Source organism: Fistularia commersonii, chromosome 14 (genome assembly GCF_037954325.1).
Source record: "Fistularia commersonii isolate RoL2024-O1a breed Wild chromosome 14, RoL_Fcom_v1.0, whole genome shotgun sequence".
NCBI classification, from domain to species: Eukaryota; Metazoa; Chordata; class Actinopteri; order Syngnathiformes; family Fistulariidae; genus Fistularia; species Fistularia commersonii.
In genome coordinates this window covers 15,246,802-15,274,750 of record NC_141297.1, presented here as the reverse complement: position 1 = coordinate 15,274,750, position 27,949 = coordinate 15,246,802, and the positions used below count along the sequence as shown (strand labels likewise).

The 27,949-nt window shown below is 41.5% G+C and overlaps 1 protein-coding gene across 1 annotated transcript in view; it reads left to right on the top strand.

Annotated features, from left to right (window-relative positions):
* The first annotated feature begins 986 nt into the window (after positions 1–986).
* The window catches only part of lamb2 (laminin, beta 2 (laminin S)), a 49,060-nt gene continuing 22,097 nt past the window's right edge, over positions 987–27,949 (top strand). The window contains exons 1-10 of the mRNA XM_086159384.1: positions 987–1,098; positions 1,394–1,438; positions 18,501–18,670; positions 18,816–18,951; positions 21,879–21,952; positions 22,046–22,234; positions 22,900–22,963; positions 26,917–27,119; positions 27,274–27,394; positions 27,468–27,656. Of these exons, the coding sequence (XP_086015510.1) occupies positions 1,408–1,438; positions 18,501–18,670; positions 18,816–18,951; positions 21,879–21,952; positions 22,046–22,234; positions 22,900–22,963; positions 26,917–27,119; positions 27,274–27,394; positions 27,468–27,656 (1,177 nt within the window). The 5' untranslated portion in view covers positions 987–1,098; positions 1,394–1,407. The remainder of the gene's footprint in view (positions 1,099–1,393; positions 1,439–18,500; positions 18,671–18,815; positions 18,952–21,878; positions 21,953–22,045; positions 22,235–22,899; positions 22,964–26,916; positions 27,120–27,273; positions 27,395–27,467; positions 27,657–27,949) is intronic.

Sequence of the window (27,949 nt, the reverse complement as noted above, 5' to 3'; positions counted from 1 at the left end):
CGGAGCTCCGGAAAAAAGCCCAGCTGTGTAAGTCATCCTCTTTCTAGGGCCCTCATTTAATTTTACAAAGGGGCGCGTCAATCAAAATGTCTAAATTCAGAATCCAAACTGCAGGAGGTGTAATGTTTTGACAAGATGTTTTGACATTTTAACTGTAAGAAATGTATCCAGAATGTTTTTTTTTTTTTGATGAATTTGTAATTCTCAGCATTGTTATTGGCATTCAATTCAAAGTTGATGTTTGGTGATTGATGGTGATGACAAGAGAAATCAGTGGAAACATTTAAACAAGTTTGAATACATGGAGGGCAAAATCACACACACACACAAACACACACACACACACACACACACACACACACACACACACACACACACATAAAGGTACAGACAGGAAGTACAGACAAAAGGTATATATATTCAGTACATACCTGAGGTACATTTGCAAAACACAAATATAGGGTGCACATAAGGTACATACATGAGGTAAAGACACATGGTAAAGACATAACATATTTCAAACCTCCCCTCAAGTCACCAATGAAATAAAAAGAAACACACACACACACACAACGGTACAGACAGGAAGTACAGACAAAAGGTACATAGATACAGTACATACCATACAAACACAAATACAGGGTGCACACATAAGGTACATACATGAGGTAAAGACAACCCTCAAGTCACCAATGAAATGAAAAGAAACACACACACACACACTTCCCATTCAGAACTTGGAGAAGAATAACTTCACTGATTTATTTGTTAACTTACCCACCTCAACTTCAGTCCTACTGTTTTCCCTTTGTATTGATGCTGGTTGTTACAGCTCCTGCTGCTCTAACGGGCCTCCATCGCCACCTCCTCCTCCCCCGCCATCACCCCCTTTCCGCCCCGCCTCTCCTTCCCCTCCCATCCGCTCCGCTCCGGGAGTCCAGCTCGGGCTTTCCAGAGGAGGCGGGTCGCGGCGGAGGAGCGCAGATCGAGATAACGCCGCTCGGCCGAGCTCCCGTCCGGTGACTGAGCAGCCGGCGGAGCAGGAGAGAGCCCGCTTTTCAATCCGCACCGGAGCGACAGCCTTGGACGAACCGACCGGTGAGTGGCGTCCCGGTAAACGGAGACTTTCTCCTTGGGAGTCCAGCTGACTTTGGATCAGATGTGATCGTCAAGCGAACACTCCTGAAATATTCAATTTACCAGTTAGAGATAAATGTTAGATTGTGTGTTCCTGCAGAGAGCGCTGAAGAAAGCGTTTAAAACATCCGAATTTTATGTTCCTCTGTTTTTTCCCTTTTTTTTTTTTAAAGCAAATCCCGAACCGTTGCGCGTTGGCGGGCTCGCCATGCGCGTCTGCGCTCGCTTTTAACGCAGAACTTTTTGTGCGCCGCAGGTTGATGCTCCGAGATGCAAGTCTCACTTCTCGTTCTCGTTTGCGGTGAGTGATCTATACACGCACACACACGCACAGAGCTTTGAAGTCCACCCATGATTTTCCTCCTTCAACGCAAAGGCTCAGATGTGAAGTAGTGAAGGCTAAAGATTGTCTCCAGGTCACTGGCTTTCCTTTCACACTAGAAGTCTCTGGATGAAACATGCGCCTCAATCCCTGACTCAGATGACTGTCAAAGATTGTTGTTTTGGTGGAACTAACTATGTTTAACCAGGAATTACAGGAGCAGAAACATTTATACACCTTTTTTACTCCAACCTGAACATGAGACATCAGAGCAGCGTTAGTGGGAACAGATAAAAAGGTTTGACTTTTAAAGGTGGGACGTATTTAAAATAGCAGACTGGTTGCGAGGCCGGTGAGGTTCTGGTATCTCGCCGCAGAGAGATAAGATGTTTCTTTTTTAGGGCTACCCCAGTGGCCCCCTGGCTCTCTGAGGTCGTCCTCCTTTCTCAGTGGGTGGCGTTGCCTTGTTTACGGTCCTCTTAAAAAAGCCCAGCTGAATCCACAAATAGAGACACAGCCCCTTCTCACCTACAGCACTGCTCCAGAACCATTTACATTAATGTATGTCTGGGCATGCTTGCTTGTGTGTGTGTGTGTGTGGAGATTTATCCAAGTAATGGCCCTCACTAAAATGCTTCCTAATGAATTGTTCCTGTGGAAGGGTGAGACAATGGGTTGCTTCGAGGCTATTTGTGACTGCAGTTGCTTTGACAACCTGGGCTTCATCGTCCTCACTGACCGTGTGTAGTTGTGGCCATTCCCCGAAAATGTAACTTTTTTTTTCCTTAAATTTGTGCATTTCAGTGTCCGTCTTCTTCAAACAGGATGATGGCTGGCTAGGGGAATCAGCCCTTTGCTAACAGGAGTTTTTATGAAGAAATATGTTACTATTAAGACGCTCAAAAGTTTTTTTTAGATAATGTTTATCCTTTCCAGCCTGGTAAATAATGAAAGTTGTGATACAATCAACTTTTTATGCCATACAACCAAGGTAAATCCAGTCATTTCTGATATATACTGATGACTGGCTGCACTGGCTGATGTACAGTACATTGATATTAGTGAGTACTAAATGGCATTTAGTCAAATAATGTTGTACTTGAGGGGTTGATGGTCTGAGAGAGCCAACTATCAATTATGTCAGTTTGATACCAGTCAACCTTGTGATCTTATTAAAGACATAGTTGTATTTTTTATCACAGTTCAGAATAGATGTTGTCACTGATCTCTAAGTTGCAGTTACAGGAAAGGGGTTGCGTGTGCTTACATGTCATATTTTGTCTGATTTGTCCACAACATACTACAAACGTGAACCTGTGAACACACCGAACCTCTCACTATAATACAGGTAATCAGTAAAAATGTATGTTCCACTGTTCCGCATTGAAAGTACTTTGATGTTTATTGTAGTATATGACCTTCGCAGTAATACCAATACTGAAGCTGCAGGTGACGTTTCTCGTTGCCCTGCAGTTGCCTCATAGCTCCTCGGGTCATATTCCTTTGTTAAATCACAAGTTTCGTACAAACTGAACTGATTTCACGCTCTGTCAAATCACTAAGGCTGGACGGCGGGAAAGGATGGTTATAGTTGAACAGAATCGAGACAGGAGTAGGGAAACAGACAGGCAGGAAGGATGGAAAGCGTCGTAATGAATGCTTGGAGGAAGTAAGAGAGATGACAAGAATGAGATCAGAGTTCGGAGTAAAATTACATTTATGTCGTGATGGAAACAGTCATTGTGCTAAAGCTGCTTCATTGACACATCTGCAGAGCTTCTTAGTCATCGAAGTCTAATCTGGACTTAATTTATTCCCTTTAAGACATTTTATCAATCACCCGAGAGACCCTTCAGAAGCTGAAAGCCTGAATCTAAGTCCTGTTGCCATGATACGATTTGTTTCCTCAGAAAATCAGGAAAAAAAAAAGCGATCAGATGTATGTTTCAGATCGACAGAAGTATCAGTGCAAGTCTTATTATACGGAGTTATAATACGAAATTTCACTTGTTTTCTCAGGCCAGGTTTTTCTTTCATCCCAAAACAGACAGCTAGAAATTAAATTGTCATGCATTTATAGGCTGCACCATATAAATGGTACATTCCTGGGTGGGTGCAGAGGCAAAGAATAGATGGAGTCTGACCCAACAAAGAAAACATCCCAGAGAAGAAAGACTCATTATCAGAGTCCCGGACTCAAAAGTCCTGCACTGAAGAAAACATCCTTGCAACCTGAGAAGAGTAAGGAGTTTTGTGGATGACAGAAGAAAATAACAGGTGCCTGGGGAGGGGAGGGAGCGAGATCAGCTGAGAGTGTATTGGAAAAAAAGGAAGGGCTGCAGTTGGAGTGTGTTTGCGAAGGTGAACAAGTGTGTCTATGAAGCTCACACACTGGCATTACATAGACAGAGCGTTGTCTGCTCGGACCTCCCCCACCTGTAAGGACAAATTGCAAGATCAAGGGTCATTCCCAAAAACCCAGGGTCATTAACTGTGAATTGGTTTGTGTGTGTGTGTGTGTGTGTGTGTGTGTATTCTGGAGAAGGGGGTGAAACAGACACACGTACACTGAAGGGACAATCATTTAAAGGATCCGGATCAGAGGGGCAAAGCCCTCGCACCTCTTTTTCTTTTTACTTTCTATTTTCATTGTTCTCCCTCTTACTGGTCAGAAGTGATTTGTATCACTTTGGTCAAGTTCCTCAAAGTATGAAAAAGTGTGATTAATATGGAGCACTTTTCGGATTATAACACTGAGGAAAGGAAGGAAGGAACCTCCACATGAAAGAGGATCAGTTTATCTCATGAAACAAAGTAAATCCTGGGTAATTCACCTTTCCTGTAGTCTTTGTGTTTGTTGTAGTGTGTGTGTGTGTGTGTGTGTGTGTGTGGGCAGGTGAGGGTTCTATCAGGCAGTGTGGGTGAGAGAGCGTGTGCTCCCACAGCCTTTGTGAGCTACAGCCTCCGGAAATGTGCAGATAGCAGAACAATGGTGGCGTAAAGCCGACAAACCACCATCATTACAGAGAGAGAGAGAGACTGGAAAGCTAGAGGAGGGTGAGCGGGTCGAATAGAAGGGGGGGGGGGGCAGGTTGCTATGTATGAAAGGACAGTGAGTTAGGTTTCCCTGTCTTTTGGGGAAGGCTTTTCTGGATGAAAAGGGTAGGTAAAGGGACAATGGATGGAGAGGGGGGAAGTGGTTGGGAGGAGGAATAAGAATTGGAGATGATCTCATTAAAAACAAAGACTCGACCGGTGGAGGCAGGAATCTGAGCTGCCGAGTCCTTAAAGTTATGACAGGCCAGGTGGATTTTGCAGAATGAAACTTGGGTAGCTTGAAGGGGTTTAAACGGCCTGCCTTAACGGTAGGCCTGCAGTTCACACGTCTTTAAGGGTATCTGCCCAAACACATTTTCCTACTGTCTGTTCAGGCTTCCTGATCAATTGTATTTTATAATGTTTTTTTTTTTTATCCACACGCTGAGCTCTTCCGTCTTTCCTATTTGAAAAGGACAGCTGCTCATTTGTCCTGCAGTGAGAGACTCATCATAGGGTAGAGATCGGAGTGAAGCCGCGGATATTTCAAGTACTTAAAAGGGTATTTTTGTGTCTTTTTTTTGCACTCGTAGGCTAAACTAGCACTACTCTTACTATTAATATGAAATCATTTTTGCCTGTCCCTCCCACCCCTCATCCCCCCCGTCTCTATCACACTCTTGCTTTCTATCTCTCTGTCCTTCTCTCTCACTCTCTCTGTCTACCGGTTGAGACAGAAGGCCGCCCACAACTCGGATCTGTCCTGTGAAAGAGCAGTTTTTCTTTTGCTACTGTCACAAAGCGCTGACTCGTGGGGGAATGCGGGGTTTGTGTAAATCCTCCTAAAGATTATTGTCCAGACCCGGCTTTAAATGCAAAGTGTCATAAATAAAAACAGTTACGACTGGGCAGTTGGATGCTGGATAGAGACAGGACATGTGAGAAAGGGAAGAGTGGATTGCCAAGTATTTGTAAAGGGCAGTGATGTCATATTTACTATTATTGTAAAATGTTAAACACAACAGTGTGAAGGGATTAAGATGTGCATGACTCAAAAAATTAGAATTATTTAAATTAAACTTGGAAGCAGCCAACAGACGATCGTGTCTCAGGAGGACAGTCTACCTTTCGTTATTTTTCTTTTATTACTCTTTTATTGGTATGTGCCAAAGGCCGGCCGTAATTACAGGCTACAGTGAGTTTTAAAAAGCTCGCTCAGACACCTTCACACCTCTAATTATCTAATTGCAGGCACGCAATATTCCCGGTGTAATAAGACCCCTTGTCAGGATTGCGGGAAAGAAAACGAATCTCGAAAGAAATGATGTAGGAGAGGAAAAGATGACGGATGCATGGACAATAATGTGTCACCCTCCACCCCCTCCTCCGGCCCAAAAAAAAAAAAAAGGACAAGCTCTCACACTGGTCCAATATAACCCTCTGGCTTGTAAACACAGGCCAGCTGCCACATCTGTTCCAGGTCATCTGTATTTCAGTCATATTGATGTGAGAACTCCTAAAAGCCAACATTGTGTTGACTTTAACAGCTCCCTGTAAGTGCCACAAGCAGAAGCTGATTAATTTATCTTTTGGGACTGAATGTCGATTCCATTAATTCAGTACTGAAAGGGAATGAATTAATACTTTTTAACATAACACACTATTGTGGGGCAATCTAATCAAATTCAGTAGCTGCAGTCATTATGAGGTGATAAATGCCTATTTATAACCATTATTGACCGTTTTCTTATTTTCTCTCTGTCCAAGCCCAGATGAAGCAAACTCAAGCAATATCATATGAGCTATTTTATAGACCTAGTATCTCGATCGTCATATGGTTGTTTTTACAGGCTGGTGTCTTTTTGAAATTAAAACCGGCGCTGATCTTCATTAGGTAACATGATATCACACAGATTGACGAAAATGTTTGAACCTAAAATTGGAGAGTGGAAATTTTTAAATGCTTTAGGGAGGAAACTAATTGCAAAATAGGCTTGTCATTTTTGTAACTTACCTCCCTGACCTTCGATCTGGGACGCAGATTTGCTTTGACCTCATCTCTTTCAAATTTGTCTCTGAGGAAACCTGCGCACATCAGCGTCTTTTAGATCTGACTTTGAAAAATGACTTCACACATGACTTCATTTGCAAACATGCACACGTGCGCACACACACACACACACACACACACACACGCACACCCACAAGTGTCCAAAGCAAGACCCTGGACCCCTATCTGCTCCCCTGGCACTGGTTGACGTCAGCCTACTGCTCACGGTTCCTCCATGATGGGTTAATCACAGAGAATGATAATCCCTGTGGGGGATTAATAAAGGATGAATTATTTAAAAGCAAAGCAATTTCATCAGTAAGGACATTGCCATGACACTGATGTTTATGGACGTGTACTCGATGAAGATCGGTCAAAAAGTACGGCTGCTGTTTTTATCACCCAATAACAATTAACTTGAGCAATGGCAGATCTCTTCCCTTGGACCAACCTCCACTCCTTGAGCAGCTGCAGAGCATCAGGGCAAACACAACTCCCGACGGTGAACCGAACCTGCATCACTTTCTGTGACCGGGGCAGCGATGGACATGCTGGCTCGCTGACAGGCTGCTCCTAACATCTGCTGGCCATGTGTGCCTCTCGCTCCGCCGCTCTGGGCAGCAGGGGACTTCTGCGGCCACTGGCGGGTTTTTACAGATACAATCACAGTAATCATTTCTGCTCGCAGGCTCTATGCTCTGCAGCTGCACCGAGGGGACATTGTAGATGTTCAGCAGCGGCAGGGCTTGCAAAGACATGAGCTGGAGCTGGAACTTGCACGCGCCGAACGATCGGAGGTCCGACCGAGTCGGCTGCACAGCTTCAATTCAGCTGGATGATTAGGGGTTGAGCTAGTCATAGGGATTTGGATAAATGGTAAATGATCTAAACTTAAGAGAGCGCCTTCACACTTTGGGCTTTACACTAGACTGAATTCACACACAGACAGCCAGAGACCTGCCTTCCAACGCGATGACCCGACCATCCGGGGCAGTGTTTTGCTCAAGGACACTTTGGCATACAGACAAAAGGAGACAGGAATTAAATTGATAGCCTTCTGATTGGAGGGATGTCTGCTTTACCAACTGAGCAAGCCATCCTAAAAAAGAGCATATCTATTTAGGATGAATTAAGACATTATATGACTTTTACAAGCAAACCAGCTTTTGTGTTGTCAATATAAAGCACTGTGTGTTTACTCAGTACAGGTACTCAATTGTGCAATGGTTCATTTAAGAATGTGAGATCCATCCTACCTTATTTATTAATATGATATTTGTGATTAGTGAACAGAATGGCACAAAGCACTGCTATCAACACACCAAACACTCTTTATCAGTCAGTCATCCGCTTTGCCACAGATGCACCTTTCCACACGCACTATCCTCATCTTTATAAACTGATGGACTGGCCATTCCTTCATACCTGGAGGCTCCATCACCAGATTCACTTTGTCCATAATACAATCCTGGGCGAGACCCCACCCTATTTTTTGTCTTCTCTTCATTCTGCCAATAACATATTGCACTAGGTCGAGTAAATACATCAAGCTCAGCATCCGTAGGACCTAAACTATTTTTGGCTGCAGCTTCTTTCGCTTTATAGCAGCAAATGACTGGAAGACTTTAAAAAAAAACGCCTCCAACTCCCCAGTTTACAGCTACGCAAACGCATCCATACACACATAAGGTATGCTTTACGTCATACTACTTCTTCATACACACACACACACACACACACACACACACACATACACACACATGTACTCACATTCACATTACTTTTCTCCTCTGTCCTGTTATTGCCTGCTGACTTCGTGTTCTCACACCTACCATTTATCCCCTCTATGCTTCCTCCTGTGTGTTGTTTGTGTGTGTTATCTGTATTTATGCATTTTTTTGTCCTACAGGAGTCTCTTGACCACGTCATATTTGAAAATGAAAATTTGTTCTCAAACATTTTAACCTGGTTAAAAAAATAAAGGAATTTCAGATCTTTTAAATTTCCAACTTTTCTTAAATAAAAAGAAGCTCTAAAAGTATATATAACAATATAATATGTAACATATATTATATATATTTCTCAGAGAGAATACATTTATGTAAATTAAGCCATTGAAAAAATTCCCCTCTGCTCTACAGTAGAAAAATACCCACTGGCATTTCTGCTTGATATCGGCAGATTATTTGGAAATAGGCCTCTATTATTTTCCATTTTTGAAACTCAGTGGTGTTACCATATTGCCTTCACTCTGCATAGCTGGCAAAAACAGATCTACAAAAATGATTGGCGTTGAACTGTTTTGGTCAAACCCCACTGTTACAGTGGTTCATTTAGATATAATCTTTTTTTCCCTTCAAATGCTGACGCTACAAAGTGCAGCATAAACATTGAGCATGGTGTTAGAGACCATTCGAACGATCACTAATGTGCGGCTGCAGTGCATCTCTAATTCTCCACCTTTGAAAGCAATCAACCAACTTTCATTTCATGGAAAACACATTTAAAATGTGGGAAGACAACAGAAACGTCCCGGGAATTATTGTGTTGTCCTGGAGAAAAGATTTAACCTCCCTCTAGTTTGATGTCAGAGCTTGTGCAAAAACACACAGTTGAAACAGTTATGATGTAAAATTGCAATGTTAGTTAAAGGGGTAAGACCATTTATATCATTAAAAAGGATGCTGATGCTCTTGAAAGGAAACCAGTTGTATGTTTGTACTTGTCGTATTTTCTCAGTTTTATATTCAGCACTGCCACATGAAGTAATTCAGCTCATACAGGGTACAAGATTTAAGAAGCATTACAGGCTACCTTGCTGAAGACTCCCAGAGTTTGTATTTATATTTTGGCTGCTTTAATTTAGAAAATATCCTCATCAGTGCTGTGTGTTCTGGGGGTTTATTTTCCAGCTTGTTTGAGTTCAGCATGCTGTCCAGGGAAGAGTCTAGGGAAGTGCTGACATATTTCACAGTTTGGTGCGGCTGCAAGGAACTTTTCTCAGACGTTATTGTAAGGTTGTTAATCTCCTTCATCACATGTAAATGTTCCAACCCTGGTCGGCAAGATTTATCCTTACATACCGAAGGCGTAATGAGAATATGAATTAACCCTCGTGCGATCTTAACATTGTGTTTACTCTTCTTGTCCTACGGGTCAAAAATGACCCATAAGACAATCTTTGTACCCTAGTGGTGTACAGCCCACATGGAAACATATACAAAAAAGTATCACTTTTTCTAATTATGTGGTCTCTAGGAAAAGCCATAAAATTTCAAGTTGGAAAAAAAAAGGTTAAGTTGTTTTTTCTACAACTAAACATGGTAGTGGGTCACTTTTGACCCGCAAGACAACACAAGGGTTAAGAGAATCACAGTTGGATGCCAGGAAAAAAAATTAGATATATTTAGAAAGTAACGTAAACCAAGAAGCAGAATATTGGAACAAAAAGGAACCCTGTAAAAAACTGGAAAAACACAAGGAATTTGTCAAAGACTGAAACTAAAGATGGAGCCATATTTATCACCATAATAACTCTCATGTTAATAGCTTGAGTCGGCGCTCATACTGACAGGATAGACGACTGAGCGGCTTGTGCTGCTCTCCTAACAGCAGCGCCGGATTTTGCGTCCCAGCCTGACACGCTGCCCCTCAGCTGTCTGACTGCGGGTCTCAGTGAGACGCTCCAGATGCTGCCCATTACGCAGGCTGTTAGATTATCAAGGCTTGGCAGCAGGAGACAGCTGCGGGAGATACTCACTCCTGTCTCGTCCCTGAGATGTCTGAACTGCCACGTGCTGGACAGGAAGTGTGGGACGTCCTCAGGGACAGGTGGGCTGTCAAGGGTGGATTTAAACAGGATGGCTGTATCTCCTATCATTTATGTCAAGTACAACGTCTCAGTCCTGTTCAGAGTGTATTCAACATGTCTGCATTTTGTGGATTTTGAGAATAAGAATAAGAATAAGAATAAGAACAACTTTATTTTTTACTGCGCTGATGCCCCAGATCAGGTTGGCAGCAAGTTAGGCTATGCAGTGTGTGTGCGTGTGTGTGTGTGTGTGTACGTTTGTGTGTCTCTGTCCATTAAAAAAAAAAAAAAAAACCCTCACTAACCCAAGCTTACTGTTCTGTATATTTCCTGTGCATCGTGTATTTGCAGTCCCTTTGCATGTCCTCTATTGTAAGTCGCTTTGGATAAAAGCGTCTGCCAAATGCAATGTATTGTTATGTAATGTAATGTAATATTCATCCCGAAAGAAATTGTTGTGCCAGAGTTTCAAGTAAAGCATAACAATCATAGATAATAGTAGGAAGGAGGAGGAATAAGAAATGCAAATAAAATATAAAGTGTCAAAGTTAAGGCTATAAAGTGTTTTAAGGTCTTAAAAAGTACAAAGATTTGAATATTCCCTTCGGCTGAAGGAAGAGGAATCAAAAACACATAAGGGTATTGAAAATTACAGCGTTAATCAATGGATCAGAAGGAGCTCTGTTTAACCTTTTTAAAATACACAATAAATACAGTTTATAACTTGAAAAAAAAAAAACTGGACTGACTTGCAGAAACGTTCAACACTGTAGCTCTAATAACTTCAGCCTTGATCGAAGAACATGAGGAATTGTTTTCTTTTATTGAGAACAATCTATAATTATCGACAGGATATCAGTGCTGTCTTGCACATTGCTTGCATCAGTAGTTTAGTAGAATAAGTTTTACTCGGTCCACAGTTTGTTAATAAAGACGCGGTTTGGTTGCTGAAGAGGGAAGGGAGGATGAAAGATGCCAGAGGGGTGAACGGAAGGTCAGAAAAGGGAGTTGGAGCTGCTGAGGAGCTAATGAGGAGGCGAGAGAGGAGGAAAAAGGGCTGCATATTCGGCCCTCCATCAGTGAAGTGCAGAGCAATGACAAGACAGGCAGAGGGAGAATGTTGGCTAATTAGCCAAGAGGAGTGCGAAATGAAAGGATGTTGACTTTTCTCGGAGCGGGGAGCGGGGGATGGATGGGGGTAAACATGCCCTGCACACTGGTCATATGTGCTTCATAGCCAGTCTGCCAGCTGCACAGATAGGACTGGATCATTCCAGCATTCCCTGTCGTGTGTTAACGGCGTTAGCGTGTCGGACCTCGGCTTCACTCAACCCTCGCCATGAGTTTGTCACAACTCGGCAGTCTATCGCTTTCCCTGTTTGTCTCGGCTCCCTGGATTGTTGACGCCGATCGACGTGATGGCGAACGGCGCCTGGTTTGCCATCTTGCAGTGCAGCTGACTCAGAGAACGATACCGATTTTCGTTCATTACCGAAAGGCTCAGCCTATTTAATGCATCGGACATTTACCACCAATCCATAGTAGGATCTTTGTCGTCCGGAGCCATTTGAATCCTGCCAGCTCAAAAATAGTTCATACATCATGGGGATTGGCCTTCTATCCCCGGGTTCACAAGATGAGAAATTCAGAAATTAATTGTGGATGTGTCAGGTGCTTTCTGTTTAGTGTCACTCATCATCGGTACAGTGGAGGCTGAAACTAAGAATAAAAACAGACTTCACTGCCATGGACAGGAAAAGCATGACTTCATCCGGAAGTATTTTCGGCCCCGAGTCAGAAGTCACTGTTCTTTTGACATGGGTGTAATGATATCGAGCCGTCTTAGAATAGGATGGCCAGTCTGACAGGATGATATAATGATCCGTGGAATCTATAAAATAAAAATAAATGAATAAGTAAAGCAATGCCCAAAGACTAATCTCAGCCAGAAGCTAAACTAGCAGTGCAGCGGACAATATAATATAGGGCTGAAGCGTACACTGTAATATTAATGGCAAGTGGCCGGTTAGACGGCAGTGTTTTGTGAGCCCCTCATACCACTACCCCCATCTCTTCAGTCAGCTGTCAGCTCACATTCCTCCCTGCGTGCTTCTCCATTTATGGCTACAGAAAGAAGAAATATGAAATGGCTGTGTTCTCAATGTGCTTTAATTGAGAGAGCTTTTTCAATCGACTTCTCGTCGCCCCATTTTTAGACACGTTCACTGACCAGCGCCTGCTCTGCAAGGTGATTCAAGCGAGTGTGTTGAAGCAACGTTTACAACTGCTCGCTCAAAACTGGGCTATGCATTTTTCTTCACTTATTTTACAAATAATATCATCAGACATGCACAAATTGTATGGGCCAATCAGTGACCTGAAAAAAGTTTTCATGGGTACATTATAGCTTCACATTGCATGTAGAGCAGAAGCGACTGTTCTGAACAAGCCACTGAGTTCAAATCATCAAATCAGAAGGTTATGTATAACATCATGTACAGTATACCCTTGTTTTTCGCGGGGGTTACGTTCCAAAAACAATCCGTGATAGGCAAAATCCGTGAATTATTATACAATTAAATACTCTATTATACATTGAAAAGAAAGAACAAACCATTTTACAGGCTCAATTATTTGTTTCACAAATAAAAGTACTGTACTTTAGAAACGTTTTTTTTCAACAAATAACTTCTGTACTGTAGTGTCAAATAATAATTTTAATCATCAATGTGAACTGAAGGCTTCAAATTGCGGAGATTAGCACCACCCACCGCAACCTGAGTAATTGGATTAAACGGGAGAAAATTAAAAATGATTATGAAAAAAATACAAAGTAAAGTCGGACAAATAGTGGCTCAGGTGTATTTCACTGCTCTTCAGACTGAGCCGCTGCATCCTGACTCCGCTCTGCAGTGTTTTCTTCTTTTGAAGCCCGCGGTGCAGGTGACGCACAGGTAGAGAAGAAGCGGAGTGACTTTTTAGCCAATCAGAGTGCAGAACACAATGCACGATGCAAATCCGTGAAGTAGCGAAACCGTGAAAAGTAAACCGCGTTATAGCGAGGGATCACTGTACCTGCAGAAACCACACTCAGATCAAAGATTTAGAAAGCAGCCTCACCTCATGTCACTTTTGTCTGGGAAAAGCTGTCGCGGAACAAAGTGGAGTCACTTGATCTGTCCGACCCATCATTATAATGAAAGGCACAGAAAAGTCACAGACCAGTAAAACACGAGGGATGTAACTCAAAGGTTTTGACCACAGATAAAAGCCTCAGACTTTGTCGCCAATGTGACTTTGTCACCAAAATGCAGACACTTTCTGGGCCCCTGTGGGGGCGTGAAAGAACCACACGCTCTCTGCATCTGGTCCATTTCAAAGTATTTCCCCCCATGCTTACTTTCTCTCTCAGTGGACATTTTACATGCTTACACTGGCCACAATATTAACCTCTGTAGATTTCTATTTCTTCCCGACACCGCCAAAGATTTAGAACTGCATCTTGAAACCAAGGTACATTTCATAGCCTGTGTTTGGAGCTTTTAAAATGAACCTACAGTTTTTCTCCCTTTTATGTGCCTCATCTCTTACAGTTCCCTCATATGTGACACAGCATGATGATTGAAGCCAAAAGGAGATATTGTTATTGATCCACGATACAGCGAAATCCTTTTTTCCTCTTTTATCCATCTCTCCATGCGCCCTTTGGTTCTCTCATGATCAACACTGGCAATAGTACCCTTTTCCACTTGTTTATATGTTGAACAATCATGTTTTAAAGGTAAAATACTTCATCCATCACCTAAACATGACACACATGTTTTTAAATAATAGCTGTTCATGTTTTCCAGAGAAAAAAACACACAAAATGTTTTTCACTTTTATGTTAAATACTATAATCTTTGCTGCATTGACGGTAGCTCAAGTTGGTCTCAAAGTAATAGTGTGGAATTCTGTGTTTTTTTTGCAAACAAACAGAAACAAGGAAAATAGAAAACAAGAGATCTTGTGATTATCAGACACATCAGACGTCTGCTCTACTCCTCTGCCCCCCCACATTTTACCCTCTCACACACACGCACACACACATATGCACTATACACACATCCTTCTTTGAGTGTGTGCCAGACATTTCCAGAACAGAAATCAGGTTGTGTGTGGATGAATCTTCCCACCGTCTTGCAGCAGTGCTGCAAAGGCCCAGCTCTGCATCTGATCTTTTGGCAGGTTTAGAAGCTCTTTCTCTTTCTCTCTCTTGCTCTGACACAAAATAAAAAGACAGCCTGTATCTCAGTGACCTCAGTCCTTGTGAGGAAGCTCAGGTTGCTGCTTCGTACCTGATATTCATCAGTGACATCCATGGTTTCTGACTTAATCTGGCACATAATCCACCTGATTCAGTCTTTTTTCACCTTTTTGCAGCCAATGTACAAAAGGCTGGGTTTGCTTTCCAAATGGTTTCTGTGGCCAACAAATACTGAGATAACATCCTAGAAATGGTCTTTCGTATCAGTAGTGATGGCTGCTCAAAGCGTGTTTCCGTGAACCGTGTGTCCTGCCAGCATGTAAACCACATTTAATAAAGATAAAGTGGTTCCACACGCGGACACGTGTTCCTGCACATCACACAGCGGGGACCTGGGTTTCATAATCAGCTTGTTACTCACCGGGCTGACACCGGCATGAGACTTGTCCTGATGCCAGGCAAACACAGGTCTCCTGTAAAATCTCTCTTAAGTCTGTGTAGGTGTGTCCGTGTGTGCCCATGTGAAATTCTCCACTGCACCGTTCCCATCATGCTTTCTATCCGTCACACTGTGATAATGCAGCATCTCGGTCCATCTTATCCTGTGGTGCTGTGGGCCCACAGAGAGAACCCAGATCTCATTTCACATCTGTCTGCGTCAAATAGTTCTAAAAGCTCTTCACGCAGGAGAGACACACATCAATATTAAAAGATTAGTTTACAAGGAGTTTTTGTCAATCATGCTAATCCCTTTCTGTCTCATATAGATGCACTCCCATATGACCATATATTTGTTAACATTTCAAATATTAAATGGTCTCAGAATTGATGAAAAAATATTTTGGATGATGACATATCTGAAATGAAGTCAAGAATTCATTTTTAAAGGTGTAAAAGTCAATACCTTATGTTGACAGGGCTTTTTGCTGAGAGAATGTGATGTGTGAGGTGGTGCGCCCCCTCCATCTGTGATTCTTACACTTCCTGTTCCTTTAGTCTCATTTCTTCACTGCAAAACAAAAAAAAAGAAAAAACACAACTTACTCCAGAATCATATTTCGTGAACTTTAAGAGATACGCTATCACCCCATAGTTTGAAATCCCCAAGCAGACTAATGACAAAGCTATCATTGTGCACATGTGCAGATGCCTCTGCCTGTAAATCAAGCATGCGATTACAGAAAGCCCCGCAATTCCTTCAAAGCTAGAGATTGAAAGACCTCTGTAGTAAGGCATAATTTGATAAACTGATGTTATAGAAAACAAAACAAGAAAAAAAAAAAAAATTCGCTAATTTATTTAGTATATGTGCTGCTGTTCAGGTAGTTTTCATTTCGCAAGTTGAACTGCTGCACAGAGATGTCTCCTTCACAAGAGCATTATTTTTCCACAATATGTCTGACCATTATTGACTTGAGCAAATCACACTTCTGATTAGTTTGGATTCAATGACAAATAAAGTTCACATTATAAGTAATTTCTACTCTAGAAAATTCTGCATAATTGCCATTAGGCAATGTTGCATTGTTATCTTAAGCAACAAAAGATATTGAAATAATAATTCAATGCACATTTGTTTTTATATACATGTTCATGTATGTTTATGTTTATGTTTGTCATGTATGTTTTAATGAGGTAATGATTATAAACATGTCGTTCACAAGAGAAAAGTAAAGTTGGCATTACAGTATGTCAGATGTTCAGGATTCTGATGCCATTTTGGAAGAAAGTTCATGAGTTTATGAAGTGGAAGCTATTCTCTCTGACAAGAGCATCATGGTGAAATAGCTCTGCATCAAGAACTGCAATAGTAGGTCACATTATCATTCTGGAACTGGACAATTGAAATTGGCTTGGTTTTTTTTTTGAGCGAAATAGCCTTCAGCTGTAACCCAATCAAGAGCTTTTATCATCTTCCACACTAATGTGCGGTATTCTTCATTTCATGACTTTGAAAGGTAAAATAAATAAGACTCAGCGAAAGAGCTTATGAGAGCCCTTCTGGTTAGTTTCACATACTCGAGTATTCAAATTGAGTGAGTTGCTGTGTATTAACAGTATTCGAGGTGATAAAAATGCCTCATGCTCACAAGTGTGTTGATACTCCGGGGAGTATGAATCTGCCAAAGCACAAATTTGATTCACCACGCCAGTTTGTTTTGGAACATTAATTGCAAGACGTTGCCATCTTGAAAAGACGCATTATGGAGAGGATTAGAACCACCTGCTGTGGACACATCATGAATTGATAGTGAGACCCCTGGGTCTCCACTCACCTCTCAGCAATTTCTTCAATGCAACAGACAGACTCCGGTTCTCAGCAACTTGGGGGAGGAGAAATCTGTGTCAAAATGTCAGCTGGAATGTGTGACGGCTGCTGCTGGTTGTTATGAAAGTTTAAAAGGTTTATTTTAACTCCCACACATAGCGAGACTATTTAGTCACACTGAGGCTCCGCTGCTGTGTCACTCTATCGCTGCCCACCACAGCACACTGTTGCATTAATAGTGCAATAGACCATCCTGATGCGTCTTATTCCATATTTACATCGTCTGTTTCCTTTTTCCAAGACCTGTCTAAATACCCCCTGCCGTTATTGTTTTTGGTTAAACCCCGGCAGACCCTAGGGGGTTATTTTTCAGATTCACTATTAGCAGCAGTCCATGTCAAGCCTGCTCTACAAGACCCCTCCAGAAGGCAGAGCCTGTTAATCTGCAGGGTTTCCTGAGATAATCCTTCCTCCCATTGGATGTTTTCTCAACACTGAATCCACTCCTAATCAAGCGGCAGCTCTCTAATTGTTAGGTGCCAGCGTTCAGTTCAGCAAGCCCTCCATACCCTGCTGAGCATGACCTAGAGCAGACCTTGACTGCAAAGAGCCAGGAGAGTGTTTTTTTCTGAGAGCTTCACGCCACGACTTTGATGGCTGAAATGAATTAATCTTCTTAAGATTTAATCCTCACACATCTTGATGTATTACTGCTCTTTAAATGTGTACGTGTAGTATGCCGAAATTGTAGCTGATCAATTGTTCCATTGGAAGCATATTTAAATATATACATGCATACATGCAAATGTATATATGTATACATATATATATACGTACATACAAATATATGTGTGTGTGTGTGTGTGTGTGTGTGTGTGCGTACTGTAACCACAAAACAGTGTGGTTTATTTGTTGTTTGTTCAGACACCAGCTACATATTTTTATGAAGTGTTAAATTAAGACTACAGTTTTTGCTTTCAATATACTTGTCGTCAGTGTGGACTTAACACTCTTCTTGTGCTACACAAACACTGGTGCTGCCATGTGTCAGACACCATGCACCTTATTTCCTTCACTTGAATTTTAGCAATATATATTATCTTTAATTAATTGCACTTTACTGTGTGTTTATACAGTTTGTTTCTTTGAAGTTGGAAAACGTGCAAAAGTGAAATATTTCAATACATAGCATTGGGCTGCTGTTTTATGCTGCATACATGACAACATTACAGCTGTAATTCAGTTGCAGCGGAGATACATTTTTTTTATTTTTTTCATAGCATTACAATGGTTCTGCATTCTAGCCTTAATTCCTATAATGCCTTTCGGAGACAGGGTGTCTTTGACTGGAAGATATCCATTATTTTGCCTCCTGTAGCAACATTTAGTCAATGCTGAAATACTTGCAAACCTCAGTAGTCTGCTCCTCAAGGTAGAACACATGAAGCCCTTTTAGTTTCCTGTAGTTCTCATTCTGAACTCCTCCTCAGGAAGTGATATTGTTTTCTCGACAGAGAAGGATGTTCATCCGAAGAATTCTTGAACACACTGGCTATTGTATTGACTAATGTTGCAGCTTCATTTCTGACTGCCTGTAATTTCATTTCCTGCCCTTTCTTTGACCTCCAGGCCTGGCCGCCGCAGTTGGCCAGGAGCCCGATCACAGCCACGGCTGTGCCTATGGCAGCTGCTACCCTGCAACAGGTAACCTGCTGGTCGGGCGGGAGAAGAAACTGAAGGCGTCATCGACATGTGGGATGAGGAGGAAAGAGCCGTACTGCATCGTCAGTCATCTGCAGGTCAGCGTGGCTGAGATGGTGTCTTAAAAACATGATCGAGTGAATCATCAACATTCTTTCTTGGAGTTCTGGGTGCCGTTCTGTTTTTCTCATTGATCTCCTGAACTTTCTCTCACCTACGACCTCACTCGACCTGCCATCGCAGGATGAGAAGAAGTGTTTCGACTGCGACTCCAGGCGGCCGTACGATCCAGTTTATAACACCATCAACCACCGGATAGAGAACGTAATAACCACTTTTAAGCCTCACCGCAAGAACTCCTGGTGGCAGTCTGAGAACGGTGAGTCAACTCTGCACTCCACATTATTCAGTAGGAACTCACACTGACATTGATTCTGAGTTCGTCTCATTCAAAGTCCGTTTTGAGAATGTAAATTCATGCGTAATGATGTGTTCCAGCTGCAATGTTGTCAGATGGTAATGAATTAGTGTCTTACGGGGTTTGGGGGAAAAACATCACATTTTAGCCCAAATAAATCAGCCAAGTTTACCACCATGGGGTTTAACTTGATTTCAGTTGCATTCAGGAACTTTTTAAAATGCATTCTCATCATTTATTTTTATCTGAATTTACTCAATTCCAAGTCTAAAACACTGGAGTCACTTTCTCCTCAGGTGGGCATGAGATCCAGATTAAAAATCACAAGTTGGTGTTTTCAAAATTCCAAAGTGATTTTATAAAACCTACTTTAACCGTCACAATAAAGATAAGGAAATAAACACATTTCAAATAAATGTAAAGGTAGGTGCACTTTTGAGAAGATGCTGTATGTGTGAACAATATCAGAAATCTTGAACAATCTCCAGGCATGACGTATTTCTGGCAGCTTTATTTTGGGGGATATTGGTGTCACCTTATATGCGTTTGTGTCATCCACATAAAGAATATCCACTTCTTCTAATAGCAGAGTTTTGCAAAAAATGACGTGTGTCATGTAGATTCAAGATTCACTAGAAATTAGACAGAATCTCTGGCCTGTTTGCCACAATTCCATGATGTAGTGAGATGAGAAGATAGAGCCCCCTTTTGTTTCTGTGCCACAACACAGAACTGAAGATCCCTCTCCCTCCGGTTAGCTTCAAATAAAGGATGGTGCAGTAGGTGGAACAGTAGCCTCCGTCCATCAGAACACGTCAAATTTATATTCCCACAGTTCTGAAGGGATCTCACATGCATGATGTGAGTCAGACGTTCACCATGTTATGAAAAGATTATGTATAATAACATAATATAATCATTTTTTTCAAGCAAACATGCTGTCAGAGGTACTTTCCTGCCAAACCACTGAAGTCTCTGGCTCCACTTTATTACAACGAATGGGTATAAATCGCGCAGCAGCAACAACATTATACTGGCAACTCCTGAAAAATTCCTGTTGACGATGAAGAACGGAGTTCCGTGAAGTTTTGTGGATGTGGAGACATGTCGTTATCTTGAAGCAGAAATTATGCAATGGAAGGGGGATGGAAACACTGGAATAATTAGATCCTGTACAGCTACCAATTCTATACAAATTGTAGCAAGACGCACACTCATACAGGCTTAATTGGGCTTAATAACAGAGTAGGGCCAACTCTGGCATCTCAGCATTGAGGGAAATAAGAGGCCTGGATGGGAAAGTATAAAAACGAGGCCCAAGATTTAATAAAAAAGTGAGGGACAGCAGCATGGAGTAAGGACTGCGAGAGAGGATCCATTTTGCGCTTAAATCTTCATCACAATGAGAAACTGGGATGTCTGTGTCAAGTTCACAGAGGATCTGAAGTAGAAGAAATGGGGACACAAGAAGTCGGGTGGGGGGGCGGATTTTTATGGCCCGTGCTGTTTCCTTGATGGAAGTGGTGACAGAGGTTTCATTGTGCATTCGCATTGATTGGAAATGTCATTTCCTGTGATTGCATGCAAACATCTAGACGTTTCAAGCTACAGCTACGTTTTGTCCCGGGTGAGATGGTAAATAGAATATGTCTGACTTGCCCACCACATTAGCAAAGCTTAAATCCCCCCCCCTCACACCCCATCCATCATCACCTTCCTCCCTCTGTATGGCTCGTGTCGCACCCCCATCCAACCCCCCGTCTTTTCTTTGCTTTTTCCTTCCGTTCCACGTCAGCTGTTCATTTATGCCACATTAGGATTTTATTTTAGTGGTCAGATTTCCCCACAGGCCCTGGGAAACAAAGGGGGAATGTGAGAAAATGCGCCGAAAGAAATTGATCCATACGAAACAGTTACTCAAAATTCAGATTTCCCTTAAAAGTACATCATTTTCTGTTCAGGATATTCACCATATTGTTCCTAATTTCTTTCTCGATTAGTTGAATCTTTGTTAAAAAAAATAACTCAGTACCTCTCTGCACTTTCTTTCCAATATTCAAAAAAACATTTAAATATATTTGAATGACTTATGGTTGGCTCCACATTAGAAGCAAGTTAAATATTATTAAAAAATGCAATATTTCTGCTATTCTTTAATCAACCCTCTCCAGAATTGTACCTGATAACTTCTGGATCGCCTCACGTAGCATTCTGCAATAAGCAGGATAGGTGATACAGCTATTAGCCACAGCTACTCGTATCCAAACAATATTATATTCCTGGATTTTTCTTACTGGAAAATGACTGGAAATTGTGGTAAGTTTTTTTGTAGATGCACATCCAGACGCAGATCTCAATGTTTCAGTGTCGAAAACAAATCGTCCAAATGACATTGGTTAACTGACAGACATCTAAAGAATTGGTTGCGGAAAGAAATGGCAAACTGGAAATGAGAAGTTCCCTGAAAATAAGGAAATTAAAAAAACAGCAAGAAAAGCCTTAAACTTTAGAAAAGTATAATAGATACTTGGATCTATAGATTTCCTCCTGTCAGAAGCCAATGTACCCCCTGTGTAGGAATGTGAAAGTACTCTTGACCATGTAATATTCCAGCAAATAACCACAGAGTGAAAGTGGCCCTTTGAGTAAACGCAGCCCATCAGGATTGTTGATCCTCTGCCACTCAGGAAGTGTGTGTGTGGGGTTTTCCATAACGCTCCCCTGCCAAGGCTGAAAGCCACCCCCTGATAAGATGCCATTTCCATACAAGCTGCCGAGTTGCTCCTTTGCTCGCTGTTAAGAGCCGTGACTCTGTCACCCACTGAAAATTATGTGGATGGAAAGCAGATGTAAGTGGTTTCTGAATAACTATCTCTGTTTCCCTGCAGGAAAGTCTGATGTCTTCATCCAGCTGGACCTGGAAGCCGAGTTTCATTTCACTCATCTAATTATGACCTTCAAGGTAGAATCAAACCCCCCTTTGATGGCGGCATCAACAAGAGAAAACTTCCCCCAAATCCAATGAATCTATTTAAATATTTCTGTTTTTTGGCAGACATTCCGCCCGGCGGCCATGTTGATCGAGCGGTCTGCAGATTTTGGCCGCACCTGGCAGATTTACCGTTATTTCTCCCATGACTGCGACACCGCCTTCCCTGGGATTTCCCAGGGCCCGTTGCGAAACATTGACGACGTCATTTGTGAATCCCGGTACTCTGACATTGAGCCGTCCACCGAGGGGGAGGTCAGTGATAAGAAAGGAAAAAGCCTACAATAACGTTTTTAGAAATCATGTATTTAAGTGTAAAAGTAAGATTTTTATTTCATAAACTGTTGAACTTTAAGTGTAAAATCTGATGACAGTAGGTTATAAATAACTACATAGTGATGTGACACACTTCGATTGTAGTGATATAACTTTCACTTCCTATATGTTAAAAAAAGTTGTGCTTTATTGCACTTATATTCAATAATATCTAAGTGTTAATAAAACATGTTGGAGAAAAGTCTCGCTCGGACGAAACTGTTTTCCCTGCATGAACATTCATGTTTTGCTGCGCTGGTGTTCCAGCTGTTTTACCGTCCAGTCACAGCAGCTGGATCGTTCTCTCTTGGTCTTGGCAAGAGAGAGTAGCCGAGCAAATTTCCCAAACTGTTCCAAAATATCCCTTTTAAGCCCAGACTTAAGTAACGCTACAGTTTCCAACCCAGTCTTTCGCCTAATGACTATTTGAAGTGTTCCAAACCGACAGCATCCTTTAGTCCCGACCCTGCTTTTTAAACAGTCCAGTCATCTCGCACACATAAACCCGGGCATTTGGACATTTCTGTGAGACTTTCACCCTCGATCGCCAGAGTCTGAGACTATATTTACAATGTTGTTTCTACTTATTTGTCTGTTCTGCTCAGGTAATCTATCGAGTGTTGGATCCAGCCATCTACATCAACGATCCATACAGCCCCACCATTCAAAGTAGGTCTTGCGCCTGTCTGAAACAGCTGACTACAATGTGATATTCTTTGTTAACAAGAAAATTCAGCATCATTCATCATTTGTACCGCTTATTGTGTTCTCGGGGTTGGGGGCAGAGGGTGTTTCAGGGGGGAACCCTGGACTGCTCGCCAGTCTATCTCAGCCACATATACAAACAACCATTAAATCTCTTATTCAATCGCCTGGCAAATTTAAGGTTCCCAATGAACCAACTGCATTGATGTTTGGGTTTCGAAATTTGGAATTTGAGTTCTATCATTAGTTCTTACATCGCAAAACATTCCATCAAATTATTTTGGCAATTCAATTATTTTTAATCTGCTTTTCCATGTTTACCCAACCCTCCATCTGAGTTGGATTTGCTTGACACAAAACTAGATCTTCATCGATGCAAACAATGTTCTTTAGTCTCTATTAGACCTTTGGACGAAGCTTTGACACTGATGCCGCTAATGATTCAAATTTTTGGTTTCAATCTGCCGAGTCTTAGAGTCCGAAGAAGAACTTGATCAAGTATGACTTTCTTTAGCATTTGTTTCTGACAACTTTGAATAATGGGCAGGTAATCATTTGAAAAGTCCAACTAACAGTTAAACACCTGCTACTATTGACAACCAGGTAACATCTTTTGTTACTTTCAGAAGTATACAAGTTTTAGGATAATTAGATGTCCTGATGATGACATAGCAACCCGTGCTTAATCAGATATTCAATTTAAGCAACAGATAGACTTCTTCTGAGGACTTATAATCCGGATAAGGAAAAAAAAATGCACAGAATCTTGAGCCTGTTTGTCATTATACACCAGCGTCCAGCGGATACAATTAGCTCTTATTCTCCAGCTATGACACGTTCTCCCTAGGGTGTGAGACATGGCCCGGCGTGGCAAAGACAGGGGTGGATGTGAGAAGCAGCTGTTCCTCTCCCACACAGCCTCGCTGTCCTGGCCCTCCTGTTTAGACTGGCAGGACATGAGAGCCTTTCCCAGAAACCCAAGTGCGGCATCATGGGCATTTGTCTTTTACTCTTCAATATTTCACTATAAGCAACCTCAAATGGAGGGACCCTGAGCCGCTCCAAGCTGAAGAGTCTTTATTTATCACCAGTAATTCTTCTTTGCACGTAGTCTCATACGGTCATTTGTATAGGAATGAATGGCTACCAAATGTAGAGAGTTTGCTGGGAATGTTCTGCCATCACTCTCTTGTATAATCATTTGTTTTGTGGGTTCTTGCCTGGCATCAGGGGGTCCACTGAACAATTACCGCCTCAGCTTGTGTCTGTCAGGGAGATTTTCTTTTTGAAATTCAGCCAGAAAGGAGAATTAGATACTTCTATGATACTTCTATGTTTTATTTTACCTTTTTAGGAACTTTAAATAAAGACAAACATTTAATTAAATGATTATAACAATGGCAGACTTTTCTATTGTATGGGAGAAAAAAACTACGATGTTTAAAGTCTCTCTCGATTTTCAGACTGGTTAGACAGGTAACATTTCGATCGTGCTTTGTAAAAAATACATACAATACAGGATAAAATTCAAAAACATCATGTTTGCATTGTTTTCCAGAGAAATATATAGGAAATAGTGATCAAATGGTTTGAATTCAATTGTTAACATCAGTCAAAACAAGTTTTGGCTTACTGGCCTGTGGCTTTGACATAGTTCCTCTGCTGTTGTCATGGTAATGTTGGCCCAGGCAAAGCAGAACAGTGCCAGTAATTGTGTGAGTCAAATAAGGGAAAGGTGTGTGTCCCTGTCTGAATGTAAGTAGTGTTTGTTGGCATATTTTGTGTTCCCTGTGTGTGTGTGTGTGTGTGTGTGTGTGTGTGTGTGTGTGTGTGTGTGGTGGACGGTCCCGCTCAACAGCTGGTGTGTAACAGAAGAGCAAGTTTTGGTCAGCCAATGAATGCAGCTATAAAAGAAGTATCTTTCTCTCTTTTTGAAACTTATTTTAAAACATTAAGAGGAACAAATAAGCAACCAATAACAGTTGACATAATCGGTAATTGCTATTTTTCCTCAAATTCCAAATTTTCTTTTCATCCTATTACCGTTTTTAAATTCACCATGGGCATATGGGCAGTACAATGTTGTGAAATTTGTGTTGAAATTTGACATTATACACTGGTAACTGACAACTGATAATATCAGCAGATAAAGTCAGATGGCCCATAGATCATTCAAGATATGTTAAGCAACTTGAAGTGTAGTCGTTTTTCGTAAGTTTTTTTTTCTTTCTTTTTTTTTAAAGTAAGGTTCCCCAGTAACACATGAAGTATTAACAGTACACACATTTCTGTTTTGAACTCAGCCCTCGGAACGACTGTGGATGTTACCGGTGTGTTCTATGTTTTTTGGTGCAGGGAGGGATTGGGGCAGAAAATTCTCATTTAACCCTTAAATTATATTCTCCTCAAATGCTGGAATTCCAGGATTCAGAAGTGTTTTCAACGTTTGCAAACTCTGCAGTGCAAGAGATATCACAGGACTTGGTGACTGTTCTTAAATTGGTGTAAATCAGATTACAAAAGAATATTACTGACTTACGATAAACCTGAATACAATTATACACATCACGTGTGTTTGGACGGCCTCTCAGAGCTGCTCGCTAAATTTCACGTCACAGTTTGTGTTTATGGATTGAGGCAGAGCTGGTCCTAACACGCTCAGCCTGTAAGGTGGAAATAATTTAGGATGTCATTTGGGATTCAAAGTAATTTCTCTCACAGTCAGACCTTGTTTCAGCTGAATGTAACCGCAAGGTGCCTGAGAGCTCAGAGAGCACAGCAGATCATTAACTTTTGTTATAATGCCTTACCACACACTCAACGCCGTCATGCTCCGCTGGCCCTGACTTCCGCTCTCCAGGGCCAAAGGGCCATTGTGTGCACTCGTCTGTGCAGCTTAGTCGCCTCTCTTCAATTAGTCCTTTTACTTTATTTCCCTTTTACTATTGTTATATTCTTCTATTTTTAGAATATGGTTCTTTGAAAAGAGAAAAAGTTCAAAACTGCATTGTACTCAGAGTATTTCACAGTGTTAAGACAGTTTAAAGTGGAAGACAGGAAAATGGATAGGAAACAAAACCCTTTATGAAACAGGCATTTTATTTACAAAAAATAATGTTTCACATAGAGGGTTTGATTTTAGAGGTTTAATATTTCCGAAACAAATAAATATATTTAAAAGTCAGCATAACCAACAGGGACGACACAGAGGGAATTCTCAGGTCTCATTCAATGATGACAAAATCCATTCAGGGATTAAAAAAAAAAATCTTGAATTACCTGGTAGGCTGACTCAGAAATGAATGACTTTAGGAGTCTAAACTCCTTTGGCCATAAAGTTCAAGATTTGAAAAAGTACGTCGATAAATTTCTTTCAATAAACTTATGTGAGAGCAATTGATATGCCGAGTTTTTAGGTGGACTCATCTTATTATGAAATGAAGGCTGAAGCACCAGGCTGAATTTTTGGTGTATTGCTAGCATAATGGACCAGAGATTTAAGGTTTTTTTTTTTTTTTTGGTTATTTATTTTTTCTAGTTTGGTCAGTTTTATACAGAAAAACATTAAATTTTAACTTTGGTGGAGGGTTAGCTATCAGGTGACGGCAGTTGGTTGGAAAACCTTGACATAAATGGCTGCAAAATGAGTGCCTCTGCTGTGAAAGTTGCCCCAAAGTTGTCCTGGAGGTAAGAATTAGATAGCAGAGACCAAAGACTTGACAGCCTGAAAGTCTGAAAACCCTCTGATGGGATGAAACGAAGGATTAACTGGCACCCGAGTTTCAGGGTGGAATATAAAGTAACATCTGTGGAGCCAGAGGGGTTGGTTGAAACTCTACCATGGTAATTTATACTTACTCAGTCTCAAAGTGCTGTAAATGATACTGAGTCTTCTGTTCTTTTCATCTTTCTAACAGACCAGCTAAAAATCACCAATTTAAGAGTCAACTTCACCAAACTTCACACGCTGGGAGATAACCTGCTGGACCCCAGACCTGAAATCAAAGAAAAGTATTACTATGCCATCTATGAGCTTGTGGTACGGGGGAACTGCTTTTGTTATGGCCACGCGTCTGAATGCGCCCCCATAGCTGGTATCAGGAACGACATAGAGGGAATGGTTAGTAACCAAGGTTTACGTGCTGCTTACTCGCAAAATATTTACGCCTTGACTCGGCATTGACATAATCGTACTTACTGAGTGCCCCATTTACTGCTCAACCTTTTCAGCTATGCTTTTAATTTGCCCTGAATTTCCCATTCTTGTTGTCAAGGTTCATGGCAGGTGTGTGTGCAACCACAACACCAAAGGTTTGAACTGCGAGCGGTGCGATGACTTCTACAATGATCTGCCCTGGAGGCCTGCTGAGGGACGCAACACACACGCCTGCAAGAGTAAGTGCAGGGGGAACCACTGATACTTAAAAACACATGACTTTACCCATTCATTACTGTCATTGATTTTCAGAGTGTAACTGCAACGGCCACTCCACACAGTGCCACTTCGATATGGCGGTATATCTGGCCACAGGGAACACCAGTGGAGGAGTTTGTGACGAGTGTCAGCAAAATACAATGGGACGCAACTGTGAAATGTGCAAACCATTCTTCTATAAAGACCCCGTCAAGGACATCAGAGACCCCCGGGTCTGCATAGGTCAGTGTATGGTTTGGTGAAACATAGCTGCAGCTGGAATTAACCTGAATGTTCTTCACCACGAGTTATTGTTTTTTCCTACAATCAGATCATATATCATGGCCCAGAGTGTAAAATCTATGTGTAAAAACACATAAGGTGTTAATGTAATTGATCAGATCTGGTTTGATTTAGGCACAACAAGCCTGCCATAAAAAACATAAACCTGTTTTTAAGACAACCTATCAGATGTTTGGGTTAGTTGTAGACTTACATTTATTCATTTATATACATCTAAATTTTTTAGCCTGCGG